The 15,952-nt window shown below is 51.3% G+C and overlaps 1 protein-coding gene across 1 annotated transcript in view; it reads left to right on the top strand.

Moving 5' to 3' along the window:
- The window catches only part of ACSF3 (acyl-CoA synthetase family member 3), a gene marked incomplete at both ends in the record, with an annotated part of 55,490 nt that overhangs the window by 19,636 nt on the left and 19,902 nt on the right, over positions 1–15,952 (top strand). The window contains 4 exons of the mRNA XM_079541292.1: positions 533–688; positions 8,953–9,107; positions 9,600–9,745; positions 15,414–15,526. Coding sequence (XP_079397418.1) covers positions 533–688; positions 8,953–9,107; positions 9,600–9,745; positions 15,414–15,526 — 570 coding nt within the window. The remainder of the gene's footprint in view (positions 1–532; positions 689–8,952; positions 9,108–9,599; positions 9,746–15,413; positions 15,527–15,952) is intronic.

Raw genomic sequence — 15,952 nt, 5'->3', positions numbered from 1 at the left:
CTCTCCAGTTGCTAACGTTGGGCTCTGAAGAGTCTCAGGTCTAACACTTTAAAATACCCTGTTGTGAAGGGGTAATTAGAAGCTTGGTATACATTCTGTATATTCTTCATGGGACATCAATTTCCTGCTCCCACTAGTTATCCTTTCACATGTGAGAAGAGCAACGTCATCGATGTCCAAACTGTGTCAGCTGAGTGCTGGAGTATTTCAGGTTTTATGTACTATTTCTGCAGGCTTATGATTTTGTGGGTCCTACTTAAAGTCATTGCTGACTTAATTCTCAGTAGCAAGGAAGGTCTGTGATCTATGTGCACACATACGTTGAAAGAGTGCAGAAGAGGTTCCTTGTGAATGCTTTATGATGGTAATTCTGCTCCTGCTGGCCCTAAAGAGGGGGTTTTTGTGCCCAAGTGTTGTTCTGGGAGCAGGGGGATTTCTGGCACCAGCTGTGCAGGGGGGTGCTGGTAGGTTGGGGACCTGGGTGAAGCTTTCCTCCTGCCCTGACATGAGATTACGTGTCTTTTTCTATTAGACCACAGGGCTGGTTGAAAAATGGGAGTGGAAGAAGGAAGATGTTATTCTGCACGTGCTGCCTTTGCATCATGTCCACGGGGTGATCAATAAGCTGCTCTGTCCTCTCTGGGTGGGAGCGACATGCATCATGCTGCCCGAATTCAGCGCGCAGATGGTAAGCCTGGAGGGATCGTGTGTTGTCTTTGAAATTCAGCAGCAAGACCCCATGTGCTGTAATTAGAGCAACTCTGCAAAGAAGTTCTTAAACAATTCCAACCTTGTTGGCTGCTGGCTGCGTGCGGTTCACCAACTGGTAAAAACCCTTCCTGTTGGACGCTGCTCAGGTTGGGGTAAGTGTGCTCTGCTGGAGGCTGCGACTTGTCTGAGTGTGACAGACGTGAACACGACGCTGTGCTGCTCCCCCTTGGTGTGTTGGGGGTCTCCTGTTGGGGGTGATCTATTCTCAGTACCCACTGGGATCATCCACACCCAGAACAAGGGTCGTTAATTTTCTGGTACAAGGAGAAAGGTGGAAATATTGGATTTTTCCCTTGCACGTTGGCAGTGAGCTGCCTGAAGCTGTACTGCTGGTTGGATATTTCATTTTTAGTAGCTTGCATTTTCCACGTCCTCGATGTTTTGTGTTACATTACATGACAGAACACAGACTTCAGAGCTTCTTACAGCCTGGCTAAGAGAAATACTAATCCATGTCACTTGCATAGAAACAGTGCTCTTGAGCTGTAGAGGTACAAGTGTAAACAGATCTGTCATTTTAGACGTAGCAATGTAAGTGAGAGTTTGCAAACTGAGAGCTGCTTGCAGTTTTGCAGGAAAGGTGACAGGAGGGAAACCTTATTTATAAGTGTGTTTCTGCTGCATTTAGTACTGTTTGCTGGCCAAGACAGGAGGCACCAGTCTGAGTGCTCTGCTTCTGTTTTGTTCCTTGCCCATGGTGGCAGGTAGCTGACTTGCAAAGAAGATGAAAAGCAACAACCAGCAGTGAGGTAGAACAGCTTCTACAGTTACTGGCTCCTGGGAGCTGGCACTGTTCATCTACATCCCCTGATATTGGTGGTGGTGTGAGAGGCACTGGAGTTCTGGTTTGCTCTGAGATGAGCAGTGTCACTATTAAGTGAGCAATTTGAGGTCCTGGTGCCACCTGATAGCAGAAAGGGGACCTGCTTTGTCAGTGGGCAGCTCCTTGGGCAAGTGACGAGAGCTGTCAAGCCTGTGCTTTGTGGCTGAACAGGCCATTTTATGTGTCTGTGTTTATTCATGTGGCAGGCAGCTTTGTCATGCTGGAAGGACAAAGAGCAAATGCACGGGGTGCACCCGGAACCCCTTGATGCTGTGACTCTGCAGTGGAGCTGAGTTTGGACTCTGATCTGAGTGAGCTGATGACCATGTGATTCTTAGCTGCTCATTTCTGCTTCTCAGAGAGGCAACCACAGAAAATGTGCACTTCCCTTCTTGTTTCAAGATGGCCCTGGCACCTGAAAACCCCACTGGTGGCTGAGCACCGGTTCTTCCGAGGGGAAAAGCCCCAGAATCACAGAGGGGCAGCTCTGCATTCACATCTCCAGAAGGATGCTGTTGTAGAGGAAGGGCAGCGAGGTGCCCTGGCAGCTGGAGCTGGTGATATCTTCTTGATAGTGGCTGCCCAGCTTACCTGCTGCCATCTTAATGGTGTCACCCCACGGAGCGTTCTGTGCACACAGCTTGGGGTGCAGCAGGGATGCACGCCCGTCAGAGCTAGGGCTCAGAGCATTGTCCAGGCACTGCTAGGAGGCAGCTGGTGTGGAGCACAGGAGCGTGCCGATAGCCTGGAAGCAAAGCCAAGCCCTCTGGAGGGCGCGTTTCTCCACATCCTGTGCCGCTGGTGATTGATCGTCCCTTACACCCATGTGTTTTTCTGTGCTCTCTCCCGACATCTGCAAATCAATGAGCTGACATTGAAGGATGGGTCCGGGTGCCTGCAGCAGGGTGCCTGCCTGCTGCCTCTGATCAAAGCCCTCTGCTGGAGCCAGCAGTGAGGGCGAGTGAGGACAGCGCGGGGGCCATCGCACTGACCCTGGAGGTTGGACTTGGGCAGAGGTCGGCGCGGTGAGTGCAGTTCCGGGGGCTCTCAGGTGCACTTGGGCTCTGAAGGACATCCTTTGCTTTTCTATTCTTTTTATTCCCTTTATTTTTCCGAGGGCCTCCCCTGGGAGCTGAAAGTGGTTTGATCGACACTACAAAGAAAGCACATGAGGGTAAATAAGGCTTTCTTGTGGAGTTTAATGCAAGCTGCCTTTCAGTGCCGGTCTATTTTCGCCAGCTGTTTACAAAATACCCTTTGCTACTGAAATCAGCTTTCAGAGTTTCAGTGGAGGATTTTGCAAAAGGAGCCCGAGTTTTGCTCTGCGCTTTTTCTCTTGGTTGCACCTTGAGAAAGCAGCCAATTATAGTGTGATATAAAGAAACCCGGATGGCAGCTAAAACACTTGACAGCCTGATCAAAACAAGGCTGGGAACTTACTCTCAACCTGCTGCAGGCATATTTAGCCTTGAGTGATACTGGCACGGGTTCAAGAGAAACCGCAACAGCATACCCGATGTGTGTTTGGTTTCTAATCACCAACACTTCATTACACAAAATAAATACTTTATTATTACAGCCTTTATTAAATTACATAATTTGTGGTGTGCCTTATAGTCAGATACTGATGCCAGTCTGGTTCCAGTGGTGGTAACAGTGCTCTTTATTTTTTCCCCTTGGTTAGAAGGCGCTCTGAGCCCCAGGCCAGGACTTGTCGCTCCCTGCATCTTTCAGACCCTTCCGTCTGTTTTTGGGAACTGTCCAAGGAAAGGTTAAAAATCAAGCTGTAAAATAACCTCCGTGTCCTGACCAACATCCACTCTCTCACCAAAACAGCATCTGATGCCCAGGGCTGCGTGCGAGCTATTGCTGAGGCCACAGGGGCTCATTAAAGTGTATTGAGCTGCCTCAAGCGTGAAAGTTGCTGCATAAAATCAGATTCTTTTTATTAAATGAGGACATCCATTACTTTGCACCAGCTACTGTACATGTTATAATTCACTTTATAGCACCATCTGTTAAGGCTGTCTCGCTTAAGCTTTTTGCAGCATCTTTTTATTGTAAGTTATTAAAAAATATGGCTGCATCTATTAATCATTTATTAATAAAGGCTTTATAAATGGACCCATACTTCCCAGCAGCACAGTCAGTTCATCCACGCTGTGCAAGTCCCCACTGCATGGGCTCAGTGTGATGCTGGGAGCCCCCCCAGCTGCTGCCTGCCCTGGGGGCCGTGAGAGCAGCACCCAGCACTGCAAGAGTGCTTCACTGCCTGGAAGGGACAGCTCTGAGCACAGTGACATCTCCGTGCTGCTGTGGGCATGCACAGTGGGCAGAATGGCATCTGGGAGCTCGTTCCTCCCAGCAGCTGTGTGGGGCGAGGGCAGCTCTGATGTTATTTTTGTTTTCAGCTGAGCGTGAGAACAGGGAGGGCAGAATGTGCTTTGAAGTCAGAGCGAGCTGCAGCCGAAGGATCCCTTTGTGGCCCTCCTGGCAGAGCTTGCTTCCAGGCTGCATGCTTCTCCAGCTGCATGCAGGCAGCAGCATTTCCCAGTGACTTCTGAACCCACACTTACAGAGTCAGGGCACCCTGAGCCCCACTGCCTGCTGAGGTTTTTGGCCAATGTGGGTTCATTCTGAGTTTGGACAGTGAGAACTGCTTGTCTTGCCTTGGGGCACTGCTGCTGCCGCCTGGACAGGAAGGGGCAAATGCTTAAGGGATGAATGTTCAGTTGAGAAAGGCTGTCAGCTGGTTGCGTTCAACACGAGGTCAGATCCTGGTAGCTCTTCAGCAGGGGGGATGGAGGAAAGTTTTAGGAATCTGAACTCACTGTGGTCCGTGCTGCCCCTTTGGCTCTCCAGGTCCTGAGCTGCGGTGCACTGCCTGCAGAGTGACAGCCGTGTCTCTGCCCTGCAGGCACTTTGTAAGTAAGCATGTTGAGATGCAGGTTTGTCACCCTAAGGTTGTTTTGGTGCCGCAGTCTCTGTGGCTGACTCTGTGTCTCTAAGGTTTGTACCTTCTAAAAATGTTTTACAGCGAGGTGAGGGCCGGGTGCTGCTGCATGGTGCCTCTGTTTGGTGGCCTTGTGAGGTCCCATGGCACAGGAGCACGGTTGCCTGCAGGGAGGAAGAGCGTGCACCGTGGTCCTGAGCCTCTCCCCATGATCTGTCACTTCTGCAGACACCAGCTTCGGTGATTTAGGCGTTGTTTTTATCATCAAAGCAAGTGCAAGCACACAGGGTTCTGATCTGCAACAACCAAGCACCAAAAGGGCGGTGTGCTGGGGTGGCCTGTCCCATAGTGTTTCAGCTGGAGCAAGGCACTCCTCTTTTCATTCTGCTCCAGACTCAAAGAGGAGGCGGTGGAGGGAGGAGCAGGTCGCTGCTGAACGGGTTGTGTTTGATCACTTCTCACAGACCTGGCTTTCAAAAGTTGGTGTTTTTCTTCCTGTCTCCCCAGCTCTGCCGTCTGTCCTCAGCATCTGCTCGGGAGTAATGTCTTTTCATGTGTGTGGGGAGAAAGAAGAGATGGAACCGGAGCCTGTCATATTTACTTATATTCCTGGCTCCCAGGGAAGGCACTTGCTCCTTTCAGTATGCCCGCAGCACAGGAAGGGTTTAAAAGCTTCAGCCTGGAATAGAGAGGGGCCATCAAACTGCACTGATGAATAAATGATTAAAACCCGAGTCGCGTGGAGCACAAACAGTTTGGGGCTGCAACACACACGAGGCGAAGCCACCGAGGGCCTGGTTTCCCTTTGAAGAGAGGACTGTTTCCTTTTGTGCATGCTGCTCCCCAGCAGCAGCTCTGTTTGGCTGCAGCCACTGTTGCTCTCACACAGATCGGCGGGCAGCGCTACCTGCACGGCAGAGATCGATGCGCAGCACAAAGCCAGCTCCTGGATCAAAAGGAGAAGTAAAAGGATGATTTAACCTTGCATTAGAGGTATTGTTGCTGCTGAAAAGGTTTAAAAAATATATATAAATTCAATAACCACTGAAAATGATACCATAATTTTATAAAGGAGAGAGGAGCTGTTGTGTCTGTCAATAGAGGTAGCGGTACGGCTCGTCTATTATCTGTTTGGGTTTAATGGGAAAATCCATGCTGATTTTCGCTTTCCTTTCAGCTTTTAGGCATTTTTGCCCACGTCTCTTCTGGCTCCTTTTGGAGCCTTGCATCAGGCAAAGGCTGCCTGGACTTAGCATACAAATCGCCACTGCCACCTTCCCCTTCCTCTGCTTCAGAAGGTGCCCAGGTACTGATAGATCTGCTGGTTTCTGTCTGCTTTATACCATCACACGTTTCCCTCTGAGGGCAAAGGCTCTGTTAAGGAAGGAAAAATTGCTGCCTTTTCTTCTCTGTGCTGCATCCCTTCCTTCAGGGGATGTTAGCAGTTCTGGATGCAGGCTGGGGAGGCTGCTGCAGGGAAGGACAATCTATGGGAGCAGCTTGTGTGTTCCTCTTGCCTCATTCACCACCGTGCCATCTGCATGCTGTAAGAAATACGTGGGAAAATCTTGCAGCTTGGCCTCACTGGGATTGTTTTAGACCCTCTGGTGTCATTTTTTCCTCTCTCTCTCTCTCTTTTTTTTCCCTCTCATTTCCTGCTGGCAAAATCCCACCGGCCAGCCCATGGAATTGCCCAGATACGCTTTTGTGCAGTGGGAGGGGAAGAAAATCAGGAATGTCAGAGGGCTCTTGGGAACAGAAGGTCTTCTGCTTTGCTGGCTCACGCAGCCTGTCCTGTAAGCCAGCAGTGCTGCGTGCCTGCCCTGGGCTTTTGCTGCCATCATTGCTGATGGGAAGCTGTACCCATTCTTGTTTTCTTGCAGCTAGAAACAGTTTGATTCAAGCCCTTGTTCATTTTAAATGAAGTTCTGGTCCACTCCACGCCATTTCCTGAACGTATTCCATCTAAAGACTGGTACTTTCCTATGCTTTGCACTATAGTGATGATTTAAAGGCTCAGTGTTTCAGCCAGAGGACTGTGCCCCACTGAACATCCCCAGAGCCAGGCTGGTGGGTGATGGCATCTCTGGGCTCCCTGCAGGCAGGCAGAGCAGGGGGTGCATTTGTGACAGAGGTCTCAGGTGAGCAAAAGAAAAAGAAACAGTGGGCTGCCAATATCCTGTCTGCAGGTGATGGATGTGGTGACAGTGACACGACGGGTAACAGAGAGGGAGAGATGGATCTCAGTGCTCTCAACCTGACGGTGTCAGAGGATGCTGTGTGTGGGAAGGGCAAAGCTGGCCCCTAGCTGGAGGCCAGCCAAGTCCCCGGCTTGATCGATTAGTCCCAGGTAATGAGGCTTTCCCAGATCCTTCTCTTAAACCGTGAAGTTCTAGTTATAAAGCAGCACTAGCTGTTTCAGCTGGCTGGGCAGCAACAAGCCCTCTGGACGCCTGTGGGTCTGCAGAGAGCTGGGGGCTGCCAGCCTTGTGCCGCAGCTCGGTGCTTAGCGCTGCTACAACACATGGTCGGGATCCAGATTTGGCTGAGCAGCAGCAGAACAGGTGGGGATGTTTGGCTGTCAGCAGATCGGCCCAGCAGCGGCTGGTGGCACGCATCCAAAGGCAGCTGCTTATCTTCGGGAAGGGGCTGCTGCTGGGGCGAGTCGGGCTGACACAGAGCTGCTCCCATCGCCGGGATGGTGGCACAAAGGGTTTTATCTGGGGCAGGAGCTGAGCAGATGTGCGAGGACAGGGGATCCCGGGGTGCAGCAGAGAGCCGTGTTTTGGAGTGATGGCGTCGGGTGTTTGTTTGCTTTGTTGTTGTTGTTTTTTAATCCAAATGCATGTGAAAATAAATCTGCCGCACAGCCAGTCAGACTGGAAGTCTGCCCGTGCTCCCCACAGCTGCTCTGGGCTTCTGCAGGCAAATCACACGGCGAGGATCGAGCAGCTCCAAACGTCTGTCTCCCATCAGTTCTTTGGCACAGGCCCGGTGCCTGCTTGCTGTCACCTGTTCCCCTGCCCAAGGCAATGGCATGATGGAGCACCATGGGGAGAGGAGCAGATCCCTGGCTTTGGAGATCTCTCTCTCTCTGTGCTGCTGCCTCAAATGGGAAAAATGCTGTGAGGCTGAAGAGAAAAAGACCTTTGGGGAGAGAGGTTGGGAGACGTATAGTAGGGGTCAAATCCTCCTCAATGCAATTTTGCCTGTTCTGCCTTCATTCAGGGCTTCGTGCTGGCGGGGGTGCCTGCAGTGTCGGGGCATGGCTGTGTTGTCGGTCATTGCAGACACACTGCGTTCCTTTTCTGCTCCTCTCAACGCCCAGAGGGGCTCACAGTAATCGTGTCCCAGCTCCCATGGCTCTGGGGGTGTCCTTAGGTCCCAACCCCACGCCTGGTGGCTTCCCAATGTGTGCATCCCTTGGGTGGGACACTGCTTCTGTTGGATGTGTAGGGCTGCATTAAGAACAACGTGGCGCCGACGGGGTTTTCTAAGGGCTGATTGTTCTGAAGCAGCCAAGTGAGAGCCGGCAGGGAGAGGTGGTGCTGGTGCAGTGAAGTAGAAAGTAATGAAATGGAGCCCGAGCGAGCAGGACGGAGGGGAAAGGGGCAGCGCACACAGCAGCACCCGGGGTGACAGCATGAAGGAGAATCACTTGTTCACCTCCAATCAATTCATGCTTTTTTTTTCACCACCGCACGCGCCTGTGTGCAGCTGAGCGTGTGCTGGGAGGGAGGGAGGGGAGGCGAGCAGTGTCAGGAGCTGTTAGGAAATACATTTGTCAACAACAGGGCAGGGAGAAAGGAGAGAGAGAGGTGGCCGTCACCGGAGCTGAGCGGGCCAGAGCCATTTATTTATTGATGGCTTTGTATCCTTCCTGTCTTGGGGAGAGCTCACCTGGAGGGAAGAGTGACAACGTGTGGAAGAAATGGCTCTAATTTCAGTATTTATGTCTGCTTGTTGCTAACTGCTCCCAAGTGGAGCTGCTCAGCCAGTGCAGTGTCTGGGGTCACTCATTCCTCTCCAGCAGAGCCAGCTGCTGGACTTTGGTTCAGTTGATGGGTCCTCAAAGCTTTGGGTCCGTGGGCTCCTACTTGCTTGCTGTGTTCCTTGTGTGTGACTCTGTCTTTCCTTTCTGGAAAGCTGGCAGCTTTGCGTGGCCTTTGAAGAGTTCTGTATGCTCACAGAATTCGCTTCTTCTGCCCTGGGCTCTCCTCATCAGCAAGTGCTTGGCTGTACCAAAACGTGCCATTTCCATCTTGTGATCATTGAGTGTGAAAGTGATGGGTGATCCCTTGCTGAGAAAAAGCTGGGAAGTTGGCAGTGACAGTGCTGACCATCACTTCCCTCTACTCTTAATATCTGGGTATACACGTACGCATACATGGTGCCTCTTTCCTAGGTTTGGAAGAAGTTCTTGAGCTCCCAGGCTCCCCGTGTCAACGTCTTCATGGCAGTGCCCACCATCTATGCCAAGCTGATAGAATACTACGATGAGCATTTCTCTCAGCCCCAAGTGCAGGACTTTGTGCGTGCCTTTTGCCAGGAGAACATCAGGTAGGTGGGTGCTGCACGTCCTGCTGCCCCCAGCTCTGCACCAGGCAGGGGCTGCTGTGGCTGTTGCACCAAGTTTTCTTTTGGACTTCACCTCCTCACCACCAGGCAGGTTGTAGTGCTGTGGGATCTCTCTGACAAGAACAGGGGTGACATTATTTAATTATGAGCTGCTCTTGCGTGGTGAAGCCAGAAGGGGTCTGCCTGCTTATTATACCTGTCACCCTACGTGATACAAGACTGAGAACTTCATCCTGCAGCCCACAGATCCCTACAGATGCTGCTGCTTGTGCTGCAAAATCTCTTTTAGGAGGCCATCCTGTCTTAACTTGGACCCCCCTATTAGACAGAGAATCTCTTCTGCGTGAGGAATATCTTGGATACTGGCTGAAGGCTTTTGGGTCTTGTAGGGTTTTACGTAATGCAGGCTTTACATAACATTTTGTTGGAATGAAAACTTCTTAGATGCTTTCTTATATGGTTTTCCATGTGCAGGTTGATGGTGTCAGGCTCTGCAGCCCTGCCTGTGCCTGTCCTGAAGAAGTGGAAGGCCATCACTGGGCACACTTTGCTGGAGAGGTATGGGATGACAGAGATTGGGATGGCACTTTCCAACCCTCTGCATGGAGTCCGTGTCCCAGGTAGGAGTCTGGAGAAGGTGACACCGATCAGAGGTGTTTTGCTTTCAAGCGTTCTTGTTTATTCTCACCACAGAGAACACACATCTAATCACTGTTTGTCATAACTGGGGAGAAGACTGTGTTGTGAGCAACGATGCTGGTAGAGGAACTGGCATTGGGAAGGTAGGACAAGCCACGAGTGTGTGTGCAGAGCTTGCACTGATACACACCAACCCAGCTAGGCCAGGTCTATCCTGGAGGCAGAGTACACACAATGTACTCTGCTTGATGATTTCCAAAGTCCTAATGAGTTCAAACACTGTGATGGGATGGCATCTTCAGCTTCTGCTTTGTGAAGTTGTATTTGCATGGGATGTTGACACAGGGCTCTCCACGGAGCAGCTCGTGTCCCGTCAGTCAGTACTGAACATTTAAAATAGGGTGTCTGTTCACTCTTATTTTAGTGCAACTCTCTTGACTCTTCAGGAGTTAGAAATTGTCACACCTCGTCGTATGCTCTGGCTCTGTTCTCTCCTTGTCTTCCCTCACTTCTCGTAGCTACGCTTTGTGACTCCTCTCAATATCTGTGGTTTTATGTAACCTAGAAATAAATTGATCTCAAACATTAAAAATATCAAATGCCCCCACCCTCCCTTTGGTTATAAACGTGGCCATCTGTCTGACAAGCAACCCAGCCCACCACTATGCCACCTTCTCCTCCCCACATGCTGTCTGCACATGCATGGCACCATATGCATCATTTTGGTCTCTGGTCTCCTGGGGACCGTTGTTACCCAGGTGGGACTGTCCTGTGCCTTGTGGCTTCCCCTCACACCCCAGTCCTGCTGGTTGTAGCAGCTGTGCCCTTGAAGAGATTGCACAGGGTGAGGAGAAGCCACAGCTTCCCCCAGCATTGGCTCCTGAAACTGAGAACAGCTTGGGGGCAGTGCAGAATACAAAGTGCAGTTAACTTCTGCAGTGTAGTTGTGATTCCTCCAGTCTGGCCAGTGTTTGCTTGCATGCTGGAGAGGGGAAACTCAATTCCCACCTGCATGAGCTTGAGCTCTCTGTGAGCCCCAAGGTGTAGGATGGTGGCTTGAGGTCGTCTGGATATCACAGCAGCCTTGTTATATTTGCTTTGTATTTCATCTTTTGTAGGGGAAATGAGTGGAGGCTCTCAATTTCCCTGGAGACAAAAAGGCTGTGTGGATAAGGCAGAAATGGACACCAGGAAAGGCAGTTTTAATTCCAGAGACGTGTCCACGTGCTCTTGAGCAGAGGCTGTGTGTAGCCTCTGGCATTACCAGGTCTGCAGGGCACATGGGGACAAATAATCTCATACAGCTGCGAGCAGAGGAGCTGGGATAAAGGCTAAGGGTCTGTCACACAGCCACTGAGCTGGGGCTCACTGCAGCCCCACGAAAGGAGAGAGAAGAATCTCACAAAGGTGTGGATCAGCCAGGAACCTTACAGACAGAGAGCTATGACTGAATAGGCTTGATTAATTTATTTCAGGAAGTGTCAGTTGGGAAGCAGATGGGTGCAGCTGAGGCGTAATTTACTGGAGCTGTGAAAAGCTTTTGATATAGTACCCTATTAGAGGCTGGGATGTAAGGTCACCAGGTACAGCAGTATCCACCATGAATGAGTCAGCTGAGAAATGCAGCAGTGGCTGAGGCAGGAGGAGCAGTGAGCTTCCTGCAAAACAGTGTTCTGGGGACAGATGCTAGGCAGCAGCTGACAGCAGACCCACTTGCTGGCCACAGCTTTATTTTAGCACAAAAGAGTTCCATCAAGCATGGCCAGGCAGCAAGGCTGTGCTGGAAGAGCCCTGTGGTTGCAGCATACTCATAAAGAGATGGTGGAGATGGGGCCTCAGCAGGCATCAGTGCGTTAAACATAATGCAAGAGCTTGCTGGGCATGGCCAGAGCTGAAGCAGCAGATATTGAGGTTGACAGGGATGACTTTGGTGCCTGAGGTAGGGGTTGGCAACCCACAGCACAGGTTGGAACTGGATGAGCTTTAAGGACCCTTCCAAGCCAAGCCATTCTATGACTTTTTGGCTCCGTGACTTCAGACATTTCTCTCAGTAACATTCCTTGCCATTGGAAAGCTCCAAAGAGGGAATGTGTCTGTCCCAAAAGTGATCCATCCCAGCCTTCAGATTGCAGGTTCCCTTGGTGAGATGAACCCAAGAACCCTCACAGCTGCCAGCGGGTTTCTCTCAGAGCAGAAGCAGCACACATCCTGCTCTGCCGCTTCACGACCTTCCTTCTGCCTCTGAGGAGAGGTGCTGGGGTTGTCCTGCCCTCCTTCACCCCCTGGTGGGGCTGGGGAAAGGCAGAGCCCTCCATGTCCAACAGGTGTCCTTGGTGCTGTGGCACTGCCCCATAGGGCGCAGATCCAGAAGGCCAGGGAAAGGGGGGAGTTCTCCTTTCCTAAAGAAGAAAAGATGAAAGATTTGAAAGATAAATGTTTGCTTGTATATGGTTAAAACCCTGCTTAAAATGCCTCTGTTTTCACCAGCTCTCATTCTAATCCCCCTGGTGCTGTTACTGTGAAGGGAGATGAATAATTCATGGCTGGAGAATGCCTCACTGGGCCTAATCACCACTTTAATTGGAGGTTTAGATCAGAGGCAGCTAATAGCTCCTACAGCAGGGACTCGGTGTATTGTTGACAGTGAGATCGCTGAGTGCCTTATCGTTGGCCTGTTTCAATTCTCCCAGGACAGCACTGCACATAACAGCATCAAGGTCCCCAGATACCGGAGGACACAGACCGCAGGGCCAATTAAATTTATCTGGGAAGAGCTGACAACTTTTTTAAACAGAGGAGAGCCGGTGAGGAAGAATAATGGTGTCAGTCCTTCCTGACTGCAGCCTGACAGTGTGAACGTGCTGCCAGCTTTGCTGAGCATCCTGGAGTGTGCGGGCTGGGAAGAGCTGAAAGGGCGCAGGGAGGGGAAAGAGCAGGGAGTGCTCCTGGTTCCAGTTCTGAGAGGTGGGCTGTGCTGAGTTTTGACTCCCTTCTGATGACACCCGATTTGGGACTCAGATCCCCTCCCTGCAGAACCCCAGGGTCAGGCTGGAGGGGCTCTGAGCACTGATGGAGCTGTGGGTGTCCCTGTTCATTGCAGGGAATGGAGCCAGGTGGCCTTTAGAGGTCACTTTCAACACAAACCACTCTGTGATTCTGGTGCTGTGCCTTTGCAACCTGCACAGCCAACCACCAAGGTCTGGAGTTGGCGTGGCGTGTGTCTTAACACATCATGGTACATACATGGCGTGTGTCTTAACACATCATGGTACATACATGGTGTGTGTCTTAACACATCATGGTACATACATGGTGTGTGTCTTAACACGTCATGATGTGTGTTTTAACACATCACCCCGGCCTGAGGAGCTCTAGTCATAGCCTGTGCACAAATTGTATCAGTGCTGACAGCCCCCTGTAGCTCTGATCAATGCTGCGAGCGTTTTCAGCCTTTACAGATTTCCATTTGCAGGTTTATCATTCTTTTGAAATGCCAAAAAATTTCCAGGCTGAACATAAGGACACGGCTCCCCATGTGGGTCTGATTTTACATGTTGGTTCTGCTTTAGCCAAATGCTTGTCTTCGTATTTGTTTGGAGGCATTGTGTTGCTGTTTGATATTTCGTTCTCAAAGGCTGAGACCAGAAGTGACCGCTGTCATTCGGTGCTGCTGCCCATGGCTCAGTCTGCTGTGTCCTGCACTGAGGCTGGCAGTTCGCTTACAGCAAAGGAGCATCTTCCAAGAAAGCATTGATCTGATCTTAATGCAAAGGCTTCCAGGGCTGGCAAACCTGTGGGAGTCTGTGGCAGCTCGCTGGGCTGCCTGCTGCTCCCTTCCCTGAGCTCTGTGAGGCTTCATTTACTCGCAGTGTCTGCCTGCCGTGTCTTTCAGCCAGGTTTGGGGCTATCAGCACCAGATATTTTTCACACGGGAGAAAACGTTCCCGTAGAATTCTAGAAGGTGGCCTTGGCAAGCTTGATGTGCAAACATTTGGCTTGTTTTCCGTGATTTATAGCTTCCTTTGAGTACTCTTGGAGTCTCGTGGCAGGTACAAAACTCTGCTGAAAATATATAAATACTCTCCCTGGCAGCTCAGCGGCTCCTCAGCTCCTAGTGAGAAGAGCAGAGCACACCTCTCCCTCCTGCTCTGCTGCAGGCCCCTGTCCTGGGCTTCTGGCAGTGAGTTGGGCTGTGTCAGAGCAGCCCTGTGGCAGGAGAAGGACCTGGCTGCCTGCAGTAGCTGATCTAAATGCCAAAGGCAGTCTCAAGCTGAACAGACACATGTCACGGACCTGCCACGTAGCTTTCTGTTTATTTCTTGCCAGATTTGTTAATTGTTAGGGTAGTTTTGCTGCAATAAAATCTCACTCCCTCGTAGCCCATCTGCTCTTAGCTGATCCTGCAGGGATGCCATAAATCTGAGCTACCATGACATATTGATTTCCATGGCAACTGACCAATGTAGCAAGCACCAAATCGTGGTGTCACAGGTACCAGACCTCCAGGGCTTGGCTAGGAGAATGAGAGTGGGACAGGGAAATTGCACCTTGAACTCAAACCCCTGAATTCCAGATAATGGGGAAGGCTCCTGGTCCTGCACACCCCCACTGTAAGGACTTCCCAATTAGAAAGCACCGCCAGCACGACGACTGGATGCTCTCCAGGTGGAAAAATCAATCAGCTCAAAATAAAGAGCAGACTTACCAGTGCAACCTGCCAGCCTTCCCAAGCCACAGGTTGCTCTGTGCCCGATGCAGGTTTGCATGCTGGCAGCTCCCTGCTCAAGGGGACGAGTGCCATGAGCCTCATCTTGTGCTGAGAGCTGTCATGTGCCACTGAGATGCAGGGAACCCGCTGAGCCAGCAGATGCCCCAGTGCCCTGCTTGCTGCTGTGCCTGGAGCCCCCCAGCAGGCTGAGGTCACAGGAGCAAAGCTGCCCTTCCTCTGTGCCTTCTGCTTACTGCAAGGGGTGTGCATTAAACCGTGGGATGGGGGTGCTGCAGGTGTGGGGGCTCTTGGCAGCAGGACTGTCGTGGAGCTTAATTGCTGTTGTTGGTGACACTGTGCCACATTGCCTGGCTTTGAAAATTGAAACCTGGGGAAGAATGTTGTGGTTTTGATCTCTGCTTTTCTCCTCTGATGCTTTGTGTACAGCGTATTGATGTCTCATAAAACTGAGATAATCTCTTGCAATGCTGACACTGATAAGCCTTTGCCTTCTCTGTCAGGTTCAAGCTATAGAGAAGCAGTGAGCCGCTGTAGCAATCATTGTGCTCCTTCTTTTCACATCTTCATGTAGGTTTCACGGTGCAAAACAGCTTCATTACTGTGCCACGAAGCTGTCCCAGTGCCTTCAAAGGCCGTCCAAGGGAGACTGCTCAGGGCTGCAGACACATTTGTTTTCCCAGGCATTTCCAGCACTGCCTGCTCAGCGAATGGAATATGGCACAGTGACATTTGCATGCAGACATAGGACGTGATCAAAGCCTTCCTGAAGGGTAACCCCCCTGCAAGGAGCTTCTTCAGCGCCAGCACAGTCTGCAGATGCCACTGAGAGAAGAGAAAAGCAGCTGCTCTGCTGGATCTGTATCTGCTGTATCCGTGGCTTCTTGCTGCCCAGTTTCAGTCCTGTTCCCTTTCCTTCCTAGGTTCTGTTGGGACCCCACTGCCCGGGGTGGAGGTGCGCATTGCCACCGAGAAGATGAAAGGTGGTGGCCGTTCCTACACCATCCACGCTCAGGGAGATGAGCACGGCACACAGGTAGCACTCAGCTGTGTTTCTGCTGCTTCGTTCACTCTCAGAGCCCTCTGAAGCCCCAGGGATCGGGGCTGGGGTCGCACTGTTATTCCCAGGAGCTTAGCTTAGTGCCACGTGATTCTCTCTTGCATTCATTTTATGGCTCAGCCTGCCCACAGTGCATTATGGACCCCATGAATGTGGTCCTCCCCCACATCATCGGAGAGACAGCAACCCCCTGTGTGGGCTGGGAGGTACGGGCTGAGGCACAAGGGCTGCGGGCAGTGGTGTCAGCAGTTGTGGCACAGCACAGCTCTGCTGCTGGCACACTGCCTGCGAGTGACGGGCTGGTGTCAGTGCTCACACCTGCAGTCACACTCACACAGCCCCACCTGATGCCCTTCCTGCCCCGAGCTGCTGCTGCTGGCACACACTGCATGCCTGCCTGGT

Source organism: Tetrao urogallus, assembly GCF_951394365.1.
Source record: "Tetrao urogallus genome assembly, chromosome: 12".
NCBI lineage: Eukaryota > Metazoa > Chordata > Aves > Galliformes > Phasianidae > Tetrao > Tetrao urogallus.
This window is presented reverse-complemented; position numbering and strand designations above follow the sequence as displayed.